This window comes from Tripterygium wilfordii, chromosome 22 (genome assembly GCF_013401445.1).
Source record: "Tripterygium wilfordii isolate XIE 37 chromosome 22, ASM1340144v1, whole genome shotgun sequence".
NCBI lineage: Eukaryota > Viridiplantae > Streptophyta > Magnoliopsida > Celastrales > Celastraceae > Tripterygium > Tripterygium wilfordii.
Genome location: NC_052253.1, coordinates 13046744 through 13069802, shown reverse-complemented (window position 1 = coordinate 13069802; position 23059 = coordinate 13046744). Strand labels below are relative to the sequence as shown.

The window sequence follows — 23059 nt, the reverse complement described above, 5'->3', positions numbered from 1 at the left end:
TACTGATAGTAGCATCAATGGTTATTTTACAAATTAATTCTCACATGTGTTTATATTGTTAATTAAATATTTAAATATGATTATTCTGAAGAAAAAAGAAACTACACAATCTAAAAAAGGACGAGACAGAAAAGTCCAACTGTAATCTAACTTTGTAATGATTATCAATTTATCGTAATAATAATAAACATATTTACACACAAGAGATGACTTGGTAGTGGGTAAAAGTGAACCTCACAAGTCACAACAGATGGATGGGGAGATTTATTGGGTTAGTCCACAGCTCATGTGGGCCCAGACCCATAAGTCCACAAAGCCGAGTAGCTTAATTTAATTTATGTGGTTAAAAACAAATGAAAGGGAATATCAACCTACCCCCAAGAAAATAAGGTTTTGATGAAGGAGACTTTTAGTAAGAAAGATGAAGTGGGCCGCAAAACTTGTCCCGTTTGACGCCATTCTTGAGGAAAAATATATTTTTATTTTTTCCCAAACATTCTAAGACAACCACGTAAATTTGATTTCTTGGGGTTCCTATTTCTTTATTGTACGTATTTGCTTTACCTAACACGTTTTTCTTTTGTCTTTTTTTAGGCCAGCAGGGATATTTAATGTACTGATGGTTTTTACTTAAGAAAAATCAGGGTATCTTCAATAAGAGAGAGGAGACTGACACCATAGCCACACCAGAGGATGGAGAAATCAATTGCAATGAATGGAGGAGATGGCCCCAACAGCTACACCCAGAACTCCAAGCTCCAGGTCTCAAGAACTTCTTGGGTTATATGCATATATAAAATCTTGTCTATATATTCTTTATGATGATTGAAAGTGATTTTTTTTTCTTCATCAAATATGGTATAGGAAGCAGGATCAGATGTGGCAAAGGTGTTGTTAAGCAATTCAATAAAAGCAAATCTTCAAATTGGTAGCTTCTGTGAAGGTAGCTTCTGTGAAGATTCTAACCAGAAAGCTTTCACTATTGTTGATTATGGCTGTTCAGTTGGACCAAACACTTTTGCTTCTGTTCAAACTATATTGAACTCAGTCCAGCTCAAGTTCAAGATTCATGGCATCAAGTCAAAAAAACCGGAATTTCTTGTGTTTTTCAATGACCATATTAGCAATGATTTCAACACCCTCTTCCAAGCCCTTCCTGTAGACAGAAAATACTTTGCTGCAGGAGTGGCAGGCTCCTTCCATGAACAATTATTCCCCAAGGCCTCTGTTAATTTCGTGCATTCGGCTTTTGCGCTTCATTGGTTAAGAAACGTTCCTGATGAAGTGATGAAAGTAGACTCAGTTACATGGAACAAGGGGAGAGTTACTTATGTTGGGAGTCCTGATGAAGTTGTTAAGGCTTATGCTGCTCAATTTTCAAGAGACATGGAGGCATTTTTGAAGTCGAGGTCGACGGAGATGGCAGAAGATGGATTGCTGGCCATTCTGATGCCATGCCGGCCTGAGGGAACCGCCCCTGCTGACTCTATTCCAATGCAAGTCTTTGCTTGTTTGGGTTATGCACTTGGAGATATGGCGAAGGAGGTGAGGTTTTAAAATTAGTGTATATCTGTCTGTTTTGTAACTTGATTGTGTTGTATGTCGTGTCAAATATCCCAAATCGGTAAACTCAAATCATGTAGCTTATAAGGATGGCTCATCTCCATAACACTTGAGGCGCACCGTGGAAGCCTTAGGCCTAGAGCGGACAATACATCAAGTGGATTTGATTAGGTCAAATTAAAATATGGTATTGGCACAAAGTCTGAATCGAGTTGGAAAGACCTCTACATATCTACTTGTGGAGTTTGACACAACCCAACCCACAAATTCGAGAGAGTGTCGAGACTTGTCCCATATTGATTGGAGAAATCCAAGCCATATAGTTTATAAATAAAGACTCACATCCAAGATCTTTTTTTTGGGCCTAAGTACCATTAAGTATGTGGTTTATAAGTAAAGACCAACACCCTCTCACACATCTAAAACATTTTCCTTGGACCTAAGCACCATTAAGGTGAGAAGGCCTAGGAAGAACAAAGTCGTGCATGATCGATGTATCTACGGGAACAAGATAACTCAAAGCGAATAATATTGGTTCGAGGTAAGGGGTGGATTTTCTATCAATGTTTCCACGGGAAATAGATAACCCAAAACGGACAATATTGATTTGTAGGGAGGGGGTGGATTTCATGATATGTTATGTACTCAATGATTTTATTGCAGGGTATAGTGGATGAAGCTCTTGTGGACTCGTTCAATCTTCCCATTTTCATACCAACTGCATCTGAAGTAAAAGATTTGGTTTCCAAAATTGATTGTTTCAGCATTGAAGAGGTTGAGGAGACATATTACCCACCCATGCTTAGTACTCCTGAGGATGCTCAGCGTCATAGTGCACATCTCAGAGCAGCCATTGAAGTTATCCTAAGCAAGCACTTTGGTTCTGAAGTCATTGATGAACTTTTCCAAAGGTACGCGGCGAAGATTTTCGAATTCTCCAAGAAGCCTGCCTTTACCCGAATTGAGAAGTTGGAAAATTTGTTCATGTTTGTTAAGAAGAATGCAGTCTCCAACTAACATTCCATTTTACAGTGTGGAGGAATTTTCTCGCTGCTGTTGTTTCCTGATGTTACTGTTGCTATCAATCTCAATTTTCAGTGTCAATTTGTATTATCAAGACCTTGAATCCACGGCAATATGCCAACTTGTTCCATTTTTGCACCATTTACATACATATAGCAGGTTTTGTTTTATTGAGAATTCATTTTCTGCAACCGATATGTGGAGGGTAATTCTACTGCGAAGCGGACATGCAGCGATGATGTTCGACAAAAGTCCCCACAGAGGAGTGAATCCAGATTTGGGTTTTCATGGGGTGGAGGAGGAAGAGTTTCAGGTGTCGGACTTTACAAAATGATGCAAAATCATGTATTTGACACAGAAATAGCGACCAATTGCTTACCAGAGTCTTTTCTACACACCTAAAGCAAATGTCAAAAAGATATAAGCACCGCACAATGCACTCGAAAGATGGTAATCATCACACCTTCAGAATGTAGACACGAACTATTTTTTTTTTCCTTTTCTGAATGGTAAAATGTAGGGCAAATCCCTCGCTCCAACTGTAGAGACTAGAGACTAGAGCATTGACTGGACATCCTGTCCACATCATCCACCTCAAGTATGTCATGTGGCAACCGTATACCTCGTTACTATTGTTCACATCACGTGCATGACTGGACATCCTGTCCACATCATCTACGTCCGGCTACTTTTTGCCTACCTACTCCTCTTTCGCTTCACCTTGCCTCACCCGTAATCACTAGGGTCGACCTCAAAGTATGATCAATCACAAACCTTTTTTTGGCTATAAGATTGCAAGGTTATCTACGCCATGTCACCTTGGAGTTTGCACCTATCCTATCTCATAGGACGAGCATTAATTGGTGACAAATTCTTTTTGCCACCAATCAAGTCAACACCTCTTTCTGACACATGCCTCTCCCGAATCATTGTCATTATAGGTCATCCTTGAGCATGGAGTGAACTCATCTCCATTTGTTCTATACAAAGTATAAAAATCCTTTATTCTCCCTGGCGAAGGGAAGTCGAACTAGATCGAATCAAACTTAGACTCTCTCTGAGCTCACATTGCACCCTACCTTCCCATCTTCTTCCGAAACACTTCTTATGTCGTTCCTCCTTCCATGGTCACAGCCATCCCCACTTGCATCCTTTCTTTTGGCCTTCTGTCTACTGATTTGACCGTCAGAGTTTCTCAAATCGACACTCCACCGATGCCAAGATACTTTCGATTGTCCTTGGTTAGTACATTGATCAAGCTAGAAAACCACATAAATTAATTTATTGGTGTTCTTGTTTGTTTCTTGTCGTATTATTGTTAAGGTATCTAACAGTTGTTTGTCTTTTTTTTTTAGGCCTGCAGGCTGCAGGCGCATTGTCGCAACCGGGGTCACGACGCAGTCCGACGTTTGAAAGGATGAAAAATGTTTAGAGTCGCCACCAATTGATTTAAGGTGCAATTGGACACCGTAAAAACCTGCGAACCAGAGAAAAGGGTACGGGGATCGATTGAGTATGAGGAAGGTGTTAGGCACCCCACAACTCCCGTTTGAAAACGGTTACCCGGATTAATCTAATGGCTATCTTATGGAAATTTGCTCTTTGCAAGATATAATTATTTTGAGAAAAAGGTTGGTATGAAAAATACTATCAACTCATGATAGCTTTGGAAAAAGGGTTGGTCTACTAGAAACAGCAAGGAATGCTCCCTCAAGTAGCGCATCGCCCATTTGTTGAGTGCTTCTCGCTGTACCGTTTCGTCGATTCTACACTCAGGAATAATTTCAGCTTTGTTGAACAACGCAAGCCTGGACTGTAATCTTGAGGCGATGGTGCGCGAGCGTCTCGGCATAGCTCTTGATCTTTGTGAGAGAACACACTTTTGTCAGGAATGATTGAGATGAAGATGGAGATGGAGATGGAGATGAAGATAGCTCAGAGAGAAAACACACTTTTGCAATTGAGATGGAGATGAAGACGGAAATGGCTCTACATATACGAAGACATTTGCGGTGCCTGTCACATCAGTACTTACTTGACTGTCACCATCCACTGTTATTTTCCCGCTTGAGGACAACTCTTTTCTTCCTTCTTTTTTTTCAACTAGATAATAATAAAAAACAAAACTGTCACACTCAACTGTTCATTTCCCGTTTGAGGACAAACTTTTTCTTTCTCTTTTTTCTTTTCTCTTTTTTTTCAACTTAAATAAAAATAAAACAGAATAATAATAATAAAAAAAAAACTTTCACACTCTCCAAGAAATTACGAATATTTGCACAGTGAGGCAGGGTACATAACAGACGATCAGGATTTAATCCCAGCAGGACCTTCTAAGCTGTCTGATAAGAGATTCCAACGGAGGTGGAGAACATGACTCTAATGGTGATGGTGGTAATGAAGGAGAAACTGACAGCGATGGGGGCGGAGAGCTAAGAGTGGAGGATGACGGTGACGGTGATGATGATGATGAACATAGATCACAAGTCCCAGGTGTTAGGCACCCCACAACTCCCGTTTGAAAACGGTTACCCGGATTAATCTAATGGCTATCTTATGGAAATTTGCTCTTTGCAAGATATAATTATTTTGAGAAAAAGGTTGGTATGAAAAATACTATCAACTCATGATAGCTTTGGAAAAAGGGTTTGAAATAACACTTATCAACTTATGATAGTGTTTGAAAAAAGGTTTGGAATATTACTATCAACTTATGATAGTTTTTATTTGGAGACACACTACCAACTTTTGGTAGATTTAATTTTAAACATCAATTTATGGTATAAATGATAAAATGTACTACCAACTTTTGGTAAGTTTGATTTTGAACACCAACTTATGGTGTAAATGATAAAATGCCCTACCAACTTTTGGTAGGTTTAATTTTGAACACCAACTTATGGTGTAAATGATAAAATGCCCTACCAACTTTTGATAGGTTTAATTTTAAATACCAACTTATGATGTAAATGATAAAATACCCTACCAACTTTTGGTAGGTTTAATTTTAAATACCAACTTATGGTATAAATGATTATTTGGAAAAAATGTCATTTGCCAATTTAATCCATTATTGCCAACTTATGGCAAATTCATAAATGAAATCAAATATGGTCAAGCTTAAAACCTGAAGGACATGGCAAGGCTTAACAGCAAAGTTTTGATCATTCCCCATAATAGCAACATGGAATTCCTCAAACTGCTCACATAACTCCCCAAAATTTCTGACTGTTGGATTGCTATGTTTTCACTTCCGTATCATATCCATGACTGCTACCAACATGTGCTCCAGCCTGTGTTGTCCATCTTCTAGTGTTTGTAGCCCCATCTCTAGTCGGGCTATCGCTGCACGCATGCGATCTGATTGTGGAGATGCTGCAATTACTGATGAGGAATCACCAGGTGGTGATGCTGAGGGACCTTCTTGGGTCTGCTTCTTTCCAGCAGAAGTTGTTTTCAAATGGTTGATGCTCTGACGCCATGTCCTTCTTTCTAGCATGGTGACCTGATATCCCAAAGATGCTTGAGGCCGAGGAGGTCGAATGCTTTTGAACAAAAGCAACCTTGTGATAAGCCGTGGGAAAAATAACTTCCCCGCCTTTGTTGGCTTCGTCTCGACAAAATCCTTGGCTTTGAAGATAATGGCCAGATAGATCTTCCCAATATCAAACCACTGCCCTTTATACATAGAGTATAAGACTGACAAGAATTTTCCTCGTCGTTCTTGCTCATGGCTAATAGGGCACAGATTTTTCCTGACAGCATCATCCAGCAACCACATCTTTGAAGGCAAGTAAGCACGGCGTGTAGCGTTGCTGTGCCTATTCTTTTTTCCTCCACACATATCATCAACAATTTTCTGCTTTGACGCACAGATCGGTTGTCGAGATCCAGTGGGCTTATCATCTACTGGTGGATATCCCAAGCAGCAACACAGATCTACTGTCGTGAATTGAAATTTTATACCATCTAGAATGACCTGATAAACCAGTTGATTCCTAGTCCGCTCACTTCGTGGTAGCTCGATGAGAGTGTGATAGAAGGAGCGAACGATCTGAGGATACACCAGTAAGTCATTTTCTGGATCTGGGTCTACTAGAAACAGCAAGGAATGCTCCCTCAAGTAGCGCATCGCCCATTTGTTGAGTGCTTCTCGCTGTACCGTTTCGTCGATTCTACACTCAGGAATAATTTCAGCTTTGTTGAACAACGCAAGCCTGGACTGTAATCTTGAGGCGATGGTGCGCGAGCGTCTCGGCATAGCTCTTGATCTTTGTGAGAGAACACACTTTTGTCAGGAATGATTGAGATGAAGATGGAGATGGAGATGGAGATGAAGATAGCTCAGAGAGAAAACACACTTTTGCAATTGAGATGAAGATGAAGACGGAAATGGCTCTACATATACGAAGACATTTGCGGTGCCTGTCACATCAGTACTTACTTGACTGTCACCATCCACTGTTATTTTCCCGCTTGAGGACAACTCTTTTCTTCCTAAGCTTCCGGGGACTTGTGATCTATGTTCATCATCATCATCACCGTCACCGTCATCCTCCACTCTTAGCTCTCCGCCCCCATCGCTGTCAGTTTCTCCTTCATTACCACCATCACCATTAGAGTCATGTTCTCCACCTCCGTTGGAATCTCTTATCAGACAGCTTAGAAGGTCCTGCTGGGATTAAATCCTGATCGTCTGTTATGTACCCTGCCTCACTGTGCAAATATTCGTAATTTCTTGGAGAGTGTGAAAGTTTTTTTTTTATTATTATTATTCTGTTTTATTTTTATTTAAGTTGAAAAAAAAGAGAAAAGAAAAAAGAGAAAGAAAAAGGGAGAAACTTCTTGCTATCAAGTTCATCAATCATCAAGCTTTCCTGTTATTTTTTTTGCTACAACAATCTTCTCCAATGCGAGCCTCTACAATCAAGGACTTCAAATTGCAGGATTTTCAAGACCCTAATCTGTCCGAGATTAGCAGACTGCTTTAAACTTTGAATTTTGCTCTGAAATTTTGATATAGTGTTTATTGAGGTGTTGTGACATTGTATATAAAATTTCGTTGCATTTCGACCTCATTTGATAGGTGAAATCAGAGTTGAAAAATCTGTGCGCAATGTGTGGTTTGAAAATCTGTTTTGTGCAAATCTTGATTCTTTGATATGTTGTCATTTCAATTAAGGAAATCATAAGTTGATTTCATTTATCTGGATTATGGACCATATTTGATTTCATTTATGAATTTGCCATAAGTTGGCAATAATGGATTAAATTGGCAAATGACATTTTTTCCAAATAATCATTTATACCATAAGTTGGTATTTAAAATTAAACCTACCAAAAGTTGGTAGGGTATTTTATCATTTACATCATAAGTTGGTATTTAAAATTAAACCTATCAAAAGTTGGTAGGGCATTTTATCATTTACACCATAAGTTGGTGTTCAAAATTAAACCTACCAAAAGTTGGTAGGGCATTTTATCATTTACACCATAAGTTGGTGTTCAAAATTAAAACCTACCAAAAGTTGGTAGGGCATTTTATCATTTACACCATAAGTTGGTGTTCAAAATCAAACTTACCAAAAGTTGGTAGTACATTTTATCATTTATACCATAAATTGATGTTTAAAATTAAATCTACCAAAAGTTGGTAGTGTGTCTCCAAATAAAAACTATCATAAGTTGATAGTAATATTCCAAACCTTTTTTCAAACACTATCATAAGTTGATAAGTGTTATTTCAAACCCTTTTTCCAAAGCTATCATGAGTTGATAGTATTTTTCATACCAACCTTTTTCTCAAAATAATTATATCTTGCAAAGAGCAAATTTCCATAAGATAGCCATTAGATTAATCCGGGTAACCGTTTTCAAACGGGAGTTGTGGGGTGCCTAACACCTTCCTCATACTCAATCGATCCCCGTACCCTTTTCTCTGGTTCGCAGGTTTTTACGGTGTCCAATTGCACCTTAAATCAATTGGTGGCGACTCTAAACATTATGGTGTAAATGATAAAATGCCCTACCAACTTTTGGTAGGTTTAATTTTGAACACCAACTTATGGTGTAAATGATAAAATGCCCTACCAACTTTTGATAGGTTTAATTTTAAATACCAACTTATGATGTAAATGATAAAATACCCTACCAACTTTTGGTAGGTTTAATTTTAAATACCAACTTATGGTATAAATGATTATTTGGAAAAAATGTCATTTGCCAATTTAATCCATTATTGCCAACTTATGGCAAATTCATAGTTGTCGCAACCGGGGTCACGACGCAGTCCGACGTTTGAAAGGATGAAAAATGTTTAGAGTCGCCACCAATTGATTTAAGGTGCAATTGGACACCGTAAAAACCTGCGAACCAGAGAAAAGGGTACGGGGATCGATTGAGTATGAGGAAGGTGTTAGGCACCCCACAACTCCCGTTTGAAAACGGTTACCCGGATTAATCTAATGGCTATCTTATGGAAATTTGCTCTTTGCAAGATATAATTATTTTGAGAAAAAGGTTGGTATGAAAAATACTATCAACTCATGATAGCTTTGGAAAAAGGGTTTGAAATAACACTTATCAACTTATGATAGTGTTTGAAAAAAGGTTTGGAATATTACTATCAACTTATGATAGTTTTTATTTGGAGACACACTACCAACTTTTGGTAGATTTAATTTTAAACATCAATTTATGGTATAAATGATAAAATGTACTACCAACTTTTGGTAAGTTTGATTTTGAACACCAACTTATGGTGTAAATGATAAAATGCCCTACCAACTTTTGGTAGGTTTTAATTTTAAATACCAACTTATGGTATAAATGATTATTTGGAAAAAATGTCATTTGCCAATTTAATCCATTATTGCCAACTTATGGCAAATTCATAAATGAAATCAAATATGGTCCATAATCCAGATAAATGAAATCAACTTATGATTTCCTTAATTGAAATGACAACATATCAAAGAATCAAGATTTGCACAAAACAGATTTTCAAACCACACATTGCGCACAGATTTTTCAACTCTGATTTCACCTATCAAATGAGGTCGAAATGCAACGAAATTTTATATACAATGTCACAACACCTCAATAAACACTATATCAAAATTTCAGAGCAAAATTCAAAGTTTAAAGCAGTCTGCTAATCTCGGACAGATTAGGGTCTTGAAAATCCTGCAATTTGAAGTCCTTGATTGTAGAGGCTCGCATTGGAGAAGATTGTTGTAGCAAAAAAAATAACAGGAAAGTTTGATGATTGATGAACTTGATAGCAAGAAGTTTCTCCCCTTTTCTTTCTCTCTTTTTCTTTTTCTTCCCCCCTAGCTCTCTATTTTTGCTCTCTTCCCTTAGCTCTCTCCCCTAGCTCTCTATCTTGCTCTTCTCCTTTAGCTCTCTCCCTTAGCTCTCTATTTATAGGAAATTAGGAGCTACCCATCCATTGAATGACCAACCATGGCAACCTAAGTGGAGTCACCACCATTGAATAACCAATTTGCACTAAGTAAGTGGATTCACCACCATTGAATGTAAATGGAGTCACCACCATTGAATTTGCACTAAAATGATGGATTCACCACCATTGAATGTAAATGGAGTCACCACCATTGAATTTAAGTGGAGTTGCACATCAATTTGCACTAAAATGATGGTGATGCATGGAATGATGTCAAGAGAGATATACATATATGTGTATTTATGTATAGGTGGAAATAGTAATGGGTTTGACAAATCATGTGGTGGGCTTTCAAATGATAATCAAGACATTGGTCAAGATGGTAGTGGACACAAGCAAATTAGCTCTTCATGAAATGGGCCAACAAATGTTGAACATAGGTTGGTATGAATTGGGCTAAGATATGAGTATTTGTGGACTTAAGAATCCAAGAAAGAGAATATTTATGGGCTTATAGGTACAACAAATGTGTTTTTTTGCATTTTTGTGTTTTTTCTCATTTTTGTATTTTTTTGTATTTTAGCCGGACGAAAATCGGGTACTACACGCATCTACTCTTGGTTTTTACATAAGTATGGAACATTCAGAGAGTAACGGAAATATCAGAGAATCTAGACTGAGAGAGGCGACTGATACCATAGCCACACCAGATCATGGAGGAATCAATTGCAATGAATGGAGGAGACGGCCCCTACAGCTACACCCAGAACTCCAAGTTCCAGGTATCAAAACCTTCTTGGGTTATATCTGCTTTATGATGATGAAAGTGATTTTGTTTTTCCATTCAATATGGTATAGGAAGCAGGATCAGATGTGGCAAAGGTGTTGTTAAGCAATTCCATAAAAGAAAATCTTCAAATTGGGAAGTTCTGTGATGATTCTAACCAGGAACCCTTCACCATTGTTGATTATGGCTGTTCAGTTGGACCAAACACTTTTGCTTCAATCCAAACTATATTAGACTCAGTGCAGCTCAAGTTCAAGACTCAACGTATCAAGTCGAAAAAACCGGAATTTCTTGTGTTTTTCAATGACCTTATTGGCAATGATTTCAATACCCTCTTCCAAGCCCTTCCTGCAGACAGAAAATACTTTGCTGCAGGAGTCGCAGGCTCCTTCCATGAACAATTATTCCCCAAGGCCTCTGTTAATTTCATGCATTCAGCTTTTGCTCTCCATTGGTTAAGAAAGGTTCCTGATGAAGTGATGAAGGTAGACTCAGTTACATGGAACAAGGGGAGAATTACATATGTTAGGAGTCCTGATGAAGTTGTTAAGGCTTATGCTGCTCAATTTTCAAGAGACGTGGAGGCATTTTTGAAGTCGAGGTCAATGGAGATGGCAGAAGATGGATTGCTGGTCATTCTGATGCCATGCCGGCCTGAGGGAAGTGCCCCTGCTGACTCTATTCTAATGCAAGTATTTGAGTGTTTGGCGTATACACTCGGAGATATGGCAAAGGAGGTGAGGTTTTAAAATTAGTGTATATCTAATCTGTCTGACGATTAAACCAACTAAGAAAACACAACCCTTTGACCTTGACTTCAGTCATTGGTTCATATGGTTAAATTAATTGTTTGAACCTCTCTTAGCTCATGTGCGTGGGAGGTCACGGGTTCTAACACCCACTCTGACATGATTTGACGTTATTTTTGCATTGGGTTTCGGCCCATGACTTAACCGACCCATGTGATTTGCGGATATTGCATGTGACCTTGTGGGTTTACAATACTCTGGAGCGATTTGACGTTACCACGTCATTTTCGCACTGGACTACGGCCCAAGACTTAATCGATCAATGTGATTTGTGGGGTATTGTATGTGGCATGTGGGTTTATCATTGGGGTGGAGTCCGGTGGGCTATGCCTATGCTTTCGATGGGTTCCTTTGTCACCAAAAAAATCGTAAGGAAACACAACACTTGAATCCATTAGATAGAGAGAGAACTCTCAAGTTTTGATATTTTGTAAAAGAGAGAAGATAATAAGCCTTAGGTTGGCTACAATCCTAATGTAGTGAAAACATTAAAAAAAAACCCACAAAATTACGGAAAATATACCTAAATCATTAAAAGGTCAGTTTCTTTTTTTTATTCTATAACTTGATTGTATTATTATGTTATGTACGCCAATGAATTTTATTGCAGGGTATAGTGAGTGAAGCTCTTGTGGACTCGTTCAATCTTCCCATTTTCATACCAACTGCATCTGACGTCAAAGATTTGGTTTCCAAAATGGGTTGTTTCAGCATTGAAGAGGTCGAGGAGACATATTACCCACCTAAGCTTAGTTCTCCTGCGGATGCTCGACTTACTAGTTCACATATCAGAGCAGCCATGGAAGTTATCCTAAGCAAGCACTTTGGTTCTGAAGTTATTGATGAACTTTTTGAAAGGTATACGGCGAAGCTTTTCGAATTCTCCAAGACGCCTGCCTTTACCCGAATCGAAAAGTTGGAAAATTTGTTCATGTTCTTGAAGAAGAATGCAGTCTCCGAATAACATCCCATTTTACACAATGGAGGAAATTTCACACTGCTGCCGTTTCCTGATCTTACCGTTGCTTTCAATTTCAATTTTAAGTATCAATTGTATTCCAAAGAAAAAAGGGTCAATGTTGAGTTATCATTTATCCAAAACCTTGAATCCACTTCAATATTTTTTTTGGGTAACCGAAGAATCAACGAATCCAGCATGTCCTTCGAACAACTTATTGACCGTAAACAGTCCGCACTACGCTGATGACAAATAAGACTGGGCAAAAGTCATGTGGGTAGAGGCCTAGAAGTGAGATAAGCTCACGGAACCAGGATTCCACATGCACTAACGATCGGTAAGATTGGGCCGAAGTCATGAGGTAGGTATAGGCCTAAAAGCGAGATAAGTTCACGAAACCAGGATTCTACATGTTAGACTGGGTCAAAGCCATAAGACAGGTAGAGACCTAAAAGTGAGATAAGCTCACGGGAACCAAGATTCCACAAGGAAATATCACATATAGTTGGTTTGAAACCCAACCTCGGCACCATAAGCCTCAAGTCCAGAGAGAGAACTAATTAGGCTATAGCGAATATGCCAACATGTTCCATTTTCGTACCATTTACACATGTATTACAGGTTTTGTTTTATTGAGAACTAATTTTTTAATCAAATGTGATTTCCTTGCAGAAGATTCTTACCTATTGCCGGCTAACCGGAGTATTTGTTCTTAGTTGTTTGTATCTATGGCCTTCACTGACGGCCCACCAACTAGTTGACTCTGTTTTAATTTAGTTGTATACAACTATACATAACTTGATGAATGTTCTACATACCAATTGAATAGATCTTGTTCAAATAACATTTCATCAGTACATCATCAAGTTATGTATAGTCCCCAAAGGAGTGAATCCTGGTTGAGTTTTGATGAGGTGGAGGCGTTTCAGGTGCCGGAGTTTTAAGTACAGATTAGCTTCTTGTAGAACAAGGAAGCCTGTTTTGGAAACTATTAAGAGGAGCCCGTGTGGACTAGATAATCAGTTCTTCAACTCCAGCAAAATGGGCAAAACCCAGTTGCAACATCAATCAAAGTACTTACAGAGCTCACGATCGCAGTACCTCCTAAGCGATAAGCGAAGGACAATTCTCATGTTTCTTACCATTGAAAGCCTCAAAAGGGTTCACCAGCCACATAACATAGGTTCTGGTGCCACTGTCAAATGTTGTTATGAAGCAGTCGGATTAGAATCCCACTTCCGGAAATGTGGTGAATCAACCAACCAGACTTCCGGCGTGCCTGCATTAGTCCATACAAAAATCGAGCTTTCGACAAAACTGCAATGAATCGTACACAGTTTAACAAAAAGGCCTCAAAATGTTTCACCATTACTTGACATCATGAATGCAATAAATCACTGTGAAACAAAAAAAGAAAATCAGCAAACCTTATCGAGGCTGCATCACTTGTTGGTTCTTTGTAAGCAAATGGACGATGTCGCAAAGCTGAGAAACTTTATTCTCAAGTGCCATTCAAAAACTACAGGCATCGGGAACCTTGCAAAGATAAGAGGACTTTACAAAATCCTGTATTTGACACAGAAATAGCAACCAATTGCTTACCAGAGTCTCCTACACACACCTAAAGCAAATATCAAGAAGATATAAGCACCACATAATGCACTTCAAAGAAAGTAATCACCACACCTTCAGAATATAGACACGAACTACTTTTTTCCTTTCCCGAATGGTAAAATGTAGGGCAAATCCCTCGCTTCAACTGCAGAGACGAGCAGCCAAGCGGTTGTGGAACCCCTGATTGACATTGTGTGCCAATCCCACCAATAGTGCGCCACGATCAGAAACCTCTCTCCCCTAACTAGAGAGGGAAATGCTTGGCCTCAGGCGCTTATTTTATCAACAAAATATTGAAATATTTTCTTGACTTATCCAATGGTGCATACCTTGTGGGCAGTCTGAGTCTCTAACGGGTTAGTAGCTATAAAAAATCATACACAGAAAATCGAATGGAGGATTAATCACAAGAGTGAATAATAAGACGAAAAGGCACATGATATGGAAATAAAATCGTACACATAATGTGGTCATTGGCCTCTCCAGACCTGTTATAGTTACATATGGATTCCCCTAACCTTTCCATTGAACAAACAAATTGAATGTGATATGAAACATGCAAAATAAGACAACAAACTGATGAGAGAAGCAACATCCCCAGCAAAGATTCCAATAATCAGGTACCGTTAATTAATAGTTCAGCTGCTGCTTGCCGAGTGAGGAAAACCATAAATGGTATGCACCAACTAAGTAGACAAATAGGTTACTAATACACTCCATCAATTCACCAAATATTGATAAATCATCAAAATGATACCTTAACAAGATGAAATGAACTGCAAGCGATCATATTATGGAAACTAAGAAGAAAAATGACATGGTTTGAAAGAAATGCTGAGAAAGATGACAAAATCAACAAACTAACTATCTCAGAGAAACAGTAAAGCATCCAATAAACAAATATAAGAGGCGCTTAGACTGTAGTAAAGATCTTGACCAAGTCCATTCCATTATATTGAGATTCATGGAATCATACTATTCCCACTATTCCTTTCTAAGTTCTGCCTCAAGACAGTTAAACACCAAAACTTGAGTAAGCCCTTCCTAAGACTTACATAAAATATGCTAATCCCTCCCCTATTACCGCAATAAATTATTCTCCTTTGAACGATGAGAAATCAAAAAATCGTATCAAAGCTCCTAAACAGGTAACAATGTTAGATAATCTCTCAATCAATGGAGGCAAAAAAGAACTAACTCCACTTCCCCAATCATTCTTGATGGTGATCCCCTTTATGCTTGATGGTGATCCCCAGCTCCCCAGCAACAATCACTGTAGAAGCCATATCCAGAAACATGCCGTGCTCCACCACTCCAGCAAGCCTCAAAATCTTATCACTGGCAATCTTCAAATCCCCGATGTCCTCCTTGAAATACAAATCCACAATGAAGTTCCCATTATCCGTCACAAAAGGCCGGGAACTGCTCTCCTTCTCCGTCCTCAGCTTGGCCACACAACCCGCGTATTCAAACAGGTTCTGAAGCCTCTGCGCTGAGAACTTCCAACAAAACGGCACCACCTCTACAGGCATTGCAAGCCCACTTTCCCCAATAAAATGAACACATTTGGACTCGTCAACGATGACAATGAATCTCTTGCAAGCACTCTCGACCATTTTCTCGCGTAACAATGACCCACCACGTCCCTTGACGAGATTGAGGCCCGGGTCCACCTCATCAGCGCCGTCGATGGCAAGATCAACGGTGGGGTGAGTGTCGAGATCGGAGAGTGGAATTCCTAACGATACGGCTTGCTCGTGGGTCTTCTTCGATGTTGGTATGCCTATAATGTTCTTAAGCTTACCTTGTCGCAACAATTCCCCGATTCGATCGACGGCATGCTTGGCCGTAGAACCCGTACCCAATCCAAGAACCATCCCGGATTCGACGAACTCAACAGCCTTGTAGGCGGCGATTTTCTTCAAATCGTCTTGGGTTAGAATAACAGGGGAAAGCGACAGAGGCGAAGACTGGGAAGGCAAACCCGCCTCCATTGGCGGCTTCACTGTAGCAAATAATTGGGGATAAGGGATTGCCATCTTCGTTCGTCAAAAAGAATCAAACTTTATAGTAAATCAAAATGGAATAAACCAAAAGAACAAATCAATCAGGTTATAGAAAGCTAAGAGGGAGTAGGAGGAAATGGTTCATTATGATGAAGAAATGCATATAGAGGGGGATGGAAGGTGACCCAGGATTGTGTGGTGGTGGAGGGGGTAGGGTCTGTTTGTTTATATATAGATGAGGGAAGGGAAGGGTGCTAGTAGGGCAAGGCTGGGTTTTGGACTTTTGGGTTTTTGGTTCTCGGGAAAGACAACTTTAAACATAGAAGTTGCTTCGACGATTACCATTATCCGCATAATTCGCAATCAGTGGATCTCATTTCAATGCCCGTCTTTTTACACTCTTTCCTAGATTTTCCATTGATTCCAAGTATTTCCGACATATCTATGTACAGTATTCTGCAGTATTTCGTATTTTTCTATTACAACTGTGTTCGTTGATCTTTTGGTTTGTCCCAAGCAAAAGGCAAGGTGCTTCCTGTTTAGATGACGACAAGTAAAATATGTAATGGCCATCAACCAAAACCATAAAAGATGACAAGTTCACTCCCCAGTTGATTGGCTACATAGCAACCACAACAATGACAAGATATTGGGGCATGGATGCTCAAAAAGCAACATTTGATGGGGTATGGATGAATTGGTGGATACAACAATGAGATTTTGTTGGTTTATCTTTGTTGTGGCACAAGAAATACAAATCGTGGAATCTACATAAATCAGTTCCTGGAAGTAATATTGCAGGACAAGACTTGTCTTGAAACTCAGAACGACTTGTAATAAAGAAGCATAACTTCCATTAAGCATGCACATGAGTTCGTCTTATTTAAAGCTATGCACTCTCGCGGACAGGGTCTGATGGCATTTGCCCACCAATCAGTCCAATCATCTGGCAGATGGGGCTTCAAGGAAGGAAGTTTACCTCAGATGTAAATCATAACTTTGAAATAGATAACAATGTACAGGGACAGGGAGAAGAGTGCAAAAACATGCTGCCAGAAGAGAAGTGCTGAAGCCTCGCGGACCGCATAACCTCTCAAGCTTGCAATTGCTCCTAGTAGAATGGCACTTGGCGTTGTGTACTGAAGCAATAGCACAAATATGTACATTGTGTCACCTTGTACAATAAAATTTAGTTTATCTGCCGCCGCAACAATCCCTATGCCAAATAAAGGAAGCGCCAAGAGCCTTGCCACAATTATGCCAATTGTAGTTCGAAGTCCAAGCATAGAATCATTTGGCCCCTCAGCAAGCATACCTCCAAGAATAAGCATCACAGAAGGCACCATTGCACCACCAAGAATCTCCAAACTGTCTGTGATAAAGGATAACGGAGCATCATATCCAAAGAAAAAAGCTTTTGCTCGAGGCACCATTCCAATAATGATAGCTAGTAGAGAAGCAATTGTTGGGGGTTGAAGTATGTGCCGTATTGGAGTTTGTTCAGCAACAATCCTCATCCGCCTGACTACTCTGGGCTCAGCCAAACACCTAATCGACCTGGGACTGTTCCCACCACCGTCTGCTGAATGTTCTAGGTCAGGGATAGAGGTCTGTGAAAGATTTGAGACATTGTTAAAAATCCTTGCAATAAAGGGTGTTTTGGAATGTTCAGTTTCTTTATCCTCCATTCCAGGCCATTCAGCTTCTACAAGGAGAGGCCTGCTTATATCATTAACATTAACGGGCAGCTGCTCCTCAATCTCAACCCCTTCTTCAACAACTTCATAATACTCCAACGGAGGCTCCATCATATGATAAACAAGAGTATAAACAAGAATCACAGCAACCCATTGAGCAAAAGAGACATAAGCTACACCTCTAGAGTGGCAATGGGGTCCAAACGGATTATTGGCAGTATGACACACAGATCCAACAACGGCAAGGGGTAGATTTCCAGTATTTCCAAAGGCAGTCATGATTATTGTAAATCTATTGAACTCTGGAGGTGGGCGGCATATAGCCACCACTAAACACCCAAGGAGGCAGCCAATGATTGTACTAACCAACACATTAACTGGGATAAACCACCATTGAGCAATGCTTTCCAATGTAATGCTTTCACCCAGCTCAGTAAATATAAGACAGGGCAAAAACAGGGCAAAAACAAGCTTACTCAATAGCTTGAATGTTGCCTTTGGGATGATTTGGGTTCTGGGGTGTGCAATAACCAATCCTATAATGGTGAGGGAGAGAAGTTTCATCAAAGGCACAATGGCACTCAGCAGATCTGCTCCGCTAGAATTCACATTATTTTGATACAATTCACTCAAGTAACGATACATCTTGCGGCAACACTTGAAATCAACAACAGTATACCTCTGCAACACACCAGAGGAAATTAGACAATAAATCAAAACAAAAATTCAACACAATCAAGAAACCCCAAAGAATTACAGTTTCCCCAAATAGATTCAACATCAGTTAAAAGTTCAAACGCATCATACCTCTCACACATGCTCAAGAAAGTAAAACCTAATGCCTAATCCCTATGAAAAATCAATCGAAGTAATACAACGATGGGATTAAACCAATAATTACCGTTCATGCTAATTACTCGACAACTAATGCCCATTGTAGCCCAAAATCAAGGGAGAATCGCTATCAAACAATCCCACAAAAAATCGAAAACGAAACAGAGAACCGCTAACAAGGATAATATTTGAAAGCGAGAGAGAACATACCGATGAGAATAGGACGAGGATTCTAGAGATCTAAATGGATTGTAGAGAAGAAGCAACCAAAACAAGATTACGGAGATTCACGACAAAACTTTTGAGATTCGATCACGAGAGAATCCTCAGCTGCTTTGGGCGTTTAAGACATTGACCGGGACTTCATTTACGAACCTTGGTATGATTGGGATTATTAACTAATTAGATAATATCAAATTTGCCCAGACAAAATTCTTAAAAGGCTTTTTGGGCCCAGTAATTTGCTCTGTTGGGCTGACCTTTTCCATGGGCTCCGAACCCGCCCAATTCATGTCTCTGCTACCTGTCACCGTCCCTGTCATTGCAAGTCCCACTCATACACGAGTAGATAAGGCTGACAAAACTCTGTTAGATGGAAATGATAGAATTTATTCCATTCCAATTAAATCAAATTTATACATAAATTGTCTGTTTAAAATTCGAAACCAAACATAAAATTTTGTCAAATTTAAAACTGAGATCGAGTAGAATGTAAATCAATTCTGTTTGATTAATTAAATATGTCAAATCAATCTACAACAATGTAAATATTTGGTAAATTGTCCAACCTGGAATCCATCCCGAAGTCCAAACTTGTGACTGTATATCATGATCTCTTTAGCTTCTCTGCAATTTCTTGATCTTCCACGAGAATGGCAAATAATGCCAAAAAGGAGCCCCAGAACGCGCCCCAATCCGATCAATGGTACACACTCTCTCTCGGCCCTTCCTTCAATGACGATACCTCTAACAAGTACTGCACTCTTCGATGTAAGTCGCGAGATAAAAAAAACTGAGGAGATCGATAACGAATTCTCTCTTAAATAGCGATTGAAGCAATTTTTTTATTTAATTTGTGAATTTGGGGTAATATTGCAGATGAATTTAAGCCGGCGTCGATCGATAAGACAAAACCGGGATCGTTGAATAAGAACAAAGACAATAGAGTTTCCTTGGAGTTCCAAAACAGTCAGGCTGGGAAATCGAATGTGGCCTTTGAAGGATGTAGCGAGGATTACAAGGAGAACGATGCCGTTTTATTTTTCGATGGTGAGACTTTCCGGTTGGAGCGGCTTCACCGGGCTGTCAATCGGCTTAGGCGGCTCCGGGTGCCGGGTGAATCTGCGCCGGCAGGAGAGTCTCGGCTATCTCCAGCTGGAAAGTCTTCGAAGTCAGTGAATACAGGTCGGAGCACTATTCCTCCAGTGCCGGTGAGTTTCTGATTACAGTTACTTAGTTGATCAATGTCAGGTTGCTCTACAATATTTTCCTTGATGTGGGTAATGCCGGAGAAAAAATTTAGAACTTGTTTGAATCCTTCGAGTTTAAGAAGGGAATGAACTCTTGCATTTTATTGCAATCTTGATTCATGTTTGATGACAAATTGAAGAAGTAGAATCTGTTGGTACCAAGAAAATTCCAGCAGAAAACTCAATTATCTTACTCATATTGCACTGTTGAAAAATCAATTAGTACTAAACTACTACTAAAAATGCAACCTTACGGCTATTTGCAATTAGGATTTATTGACTATGATGTCTAGGATTGCAGTGTTGTGGAGTTTCTCAGTCCTGAAATTTTGTGTGGATACAACATGGTGATAATCCTCATCTATTATCTGGACAGCATAACTTTGAAATGGATTCTCATTCTTTTAATTGGTTTCACCCTAACTTTGTCCTACTTGGTACAGGTGGAGGTGGAACGAATTGATATTGGAGAGCCAGAGATTCCAGGTTTGTGTCCTTTCTATGGTGATAAGTTTTTTTTATGTGATGCTTTGTTGTATTATTCAATAATGGAGATGTAAACAATTTGTTTCTGAATCGTTTGTCATTCCAGTGGACTAGTGGAGAAGCTTAGTTTCATTCTCATTGTGCTGCCTTTTAGGACATTCTCAATTTTTCTTATCAACCATCTTCAATCAGTTGTTACACTTTAATGACCTCACGTACACTCTTTTTTCGGTTGATCTGTATAGTGTTTTATTCGTTTGTTTTTGTCCCATTTCATTAAGCAGCCATTTAGTTTGATTTTTGGATCTTGATAAGCAGACGTAATAAGTCTGCCAGTGTTCTTAAACCTTATCTGTATTTGGACTGGTCATATTATGGACTGCTTTGATGGAATAGTGAATGTAATACTATTAGCAGTATTTCATGCCAGTTACTCCCTCAGAATGACCTAAACCAAAAAATTTATCACGTACCTTTTTCAAATTGTGGTTTGACACACACAAAATGACTAAGTAGAGATTGTATAGCATGTAGTAGGAAGTAGGAACCTTATAAGGTCTCCTTATGTGTGCTGCAACCATTTTCACTTTTTCAGCACCCAATCGCAAATGCATATGAATGATGGAAAACCCTGTGTTGAGTTATCCATTGTGTAGAAGTTGGCAAGGGAGGAGCTGCCCTAGAATTAGAAGAATTTTTTATTTTATTTTAAATTTTGGTGTGAGGTTTGTTGCATGTATTTTGGAATCATGCAAGTAGTTCGTAGCTAGTTAGGTCTCCTGCGACATAGTACCTAAAATTAGCTGCCCTTATATAATGATGGAATTTTGAAGTTGCTTAAAGAAGGCAAATGCTGTGCGAAGAAGGTTTCAAACTAGTAGCCTCTCTAATATATTAGCTTGCAAATAGTTGAATGCAGTATATTCTTATTTGTCCCGTTAAAGTCATGCCTTTAGATATATATATTAACATTTGATCGGTTTTAGGTGCAAATGGAGCTGGTAAGGGAGTTGCTGAATCTCTGTCTGATCAACCAAACGTATCTGCTGCCTCACCAGGTCCTAAGAATGATGCAACCGAGGATCATCAAGATATAGATATTGAAGACCTCTTTGGTGCTGCCTTACCAGTTGAGGGGAACCGAGATGAGCAGAATGTTGATGTTGGGTTTGACATGAATGCACGGCATAATAATGACACTGATGATGAGATTGCTGATGTAGATGATAGTGGTGATGAAGCAGACAAGGGTCGTAATGCTGCAGAAGCACTGAGAGCCCAGATGGAGGCAGTGGAGAGGGAAAAACAAACTTCAACTTCAACCGGTAGCAGTGGAAGCAGCAGTGGTAGTGGAAGCAGCAGCAGTGATAGTGAAGGCAGTGATGGGGACTCGATCAACTCCATCTGAGAGATTGGCTGAACTATCAAAGCTGTCTGAAAAGCACTCTTAAGACTATTCAGTAATCCAAGATCATACCAGGTCGTTCCGATTTTCTTTAGGGTGGATCCAATGCATGATGCAACCTTGTCGTGAATCATATAATTTACAATCTGATTTACCATATCTCCCTATGTTGTTGCTCTGATGACAGTTTTCCTACAAGATTGTGAAATAAAATATGAAATCAACTATATTATTGCAGCTGTAACATGATGGAACATGTTCTCTGATATATTATATCAGATAAGTTAAAATCATCAAGCTATTACATCCTTAACGAGACAAATGACTTAAAAATTTTACACATACCAGCTTCCACCCAAAGATTGAATCTAGAAAACCCGTAAACACTCCAAACGTTCAACCCAGAAAACCCTTGCACTCTGTCTCTATCAAGTGTCGAGATCGGAACAAAAGGGTTTTTTTTACCTTATATCCGCTTTCTACTGAGATCGGCACAAATGGACAGGTGTGATATTTACTTTCTGAAAAATGTTCAAAAAGTTAATGATTTAGATTTGCGAACTCAAACCTATATCTATATTTCCAAGGGAAACACGTGTCAAAACCCCAACAATCCCTCAGACTTTAACATATAACATACAGAGATGTGTGCTCAAGTAGGATTGTACTGGAGCCAGTTGAGATGTTGCTTCTGTAGGAGTACAGCGGGAAAGAACAGGAAACCTGAGTCTCCAAATATGGGCCACATTAGTGGCCTCAAATTTGTGTGGTCTCTTTGGACCTACCACCAAATGTGTAGCATCTTTCGACTTGGACCTAAACAAGAGCCCCTCTTTTTTGGCCTCAAACATCTAACCCGGCTCTGATACCATATTTAAAAATATGGATCTTGGGGGAGTCTATGTTACTGGGCCTACAATCAGTCTTACACTACAAATGCATGGGTGACCCGTTCTTTCTTACAAAACCATGACTTGTGAATTAGGTCGATCCACTTGTCTTA

At 39.3% G+C, this 23059-nt stretch overlaps 4 protein-coding genes across 7 annotated transcripts; 2 read left to right on the top strand and 2 right to left on the bottom strand.

Annotated features, from left to right (window-relative positions):
• Window positions 1-588: 588 nt before the first annotated feature.
• Window positions 589-12717, top strand: LOC119991627 (loganic acid O-methyltransferase-like). 3 transcript variants are annotated; one of them, XM_038837996.1, is made up of 3 exons: window positions 589-762; window positions 10850-11515; window positions 12198-12717. In XM_038837996.1, exons 1-3 carry the CDS (start codon window positions 694-696, stop codon window positions 12549-12551), a joined length of 1089 nt encoding a protein of 362 aa, XP_038693924.1. In that variant the 5' UTR covers window positions 589-693; the 3' UTR covers window positions 12552-12717. The 3 variants fall into 3 exon arrangements, with proteins under 3 accessions (XP_038693924.1, XP_038693923.1, XP_038693925.1); XM_038837995.1 differs by lacking the exons at window positions 10850-11515; window positions 12198-12717 and adding exons at window positions 865-1545; window positions 2227-2756 and having other exon boundaries at window positions 602-762; XM_038837997.1 differs by lacking the exon at window positions 589-762 and adding an exon at window positions 10618-10773.
• A 1538-nt stretch (window positions 12718-14255) lies between these two features.
• LOC119991630 (probable ribose-5-phosphate isomerase 2) lies at window positions 14256-16585 on the bottom strand. Its single transcript, XM_038838000.1, has 2 exons — window positions 14489-16585; window positions 14256-14403 (listed from the first exon to the last, which is right to left on the bottom strand). The coding sequence occupies exon 1, from the start codon at window positions 16196-16198 to the stop codon at window positions 15371-15373; it is 828 nt and encodes a 275-aa protein (XP_038693928.1). The 5' UTR covers window positions 16199-16585; the 3' UTR covers window positions 14256-14403; window positions 14489-15370.
• Window positions 16586-16826: 241 nt separating this feature from the next.
• On the bottom strand, window positions 16827-19084 carry LOC119991626 (protein PIN-LIKES 2). The gene is made up of 2 exons (XM_038837994.1): window positions 18907-19084; window positions 16827-18543 (listed from the first exon to the last, which is right to left on the bottom strand). The coding sequence occupies exon 2, from the start codon at window positions 18505-18507 to the stop codon at window positions 17146-17148; it is 1362 nt and encodes a 453-aa protein (XP_038693922.1). The 5' UTR covers window positions 18508-18543; window positions 18907-19084; the 3' UTR covers window positions 16827-17145.
• Window positions 19085-19292: 208 nt separating this feature from the next.
• Window positions 19293-22300, top strand: LOC119991629 (ELL-associated factor 2-like). 2 transcript variants are annotated; one of them, XM_038837999.1, is made up of 4 exons: window positions 19293-19621; window positions 19795-20126; window positions 20609-20651; window positions 21638-22300. In XM_038837999.1, exons 1-4 carry the CDS (start codon window positions 19525-19527, stop codon window positions 22057-22059), a joined length of 894 nt encoding a protein of 297 aa, XP_038693927.1. In that variant the 5' UTR covers window positions 19293-19524; the 3' UTR covers window positions 22060-22300. The 2 variants fall into 2 exon arrangements, with proteins under 2 accessions (XP_038693927.1, XP_038693926.1); XM_038837998.1 differs by having other exon boundaries at window positions 19299-19686.
• The last annotated feature ends 759 nt before the right edge of the window (window positions 22301-23059 follow it).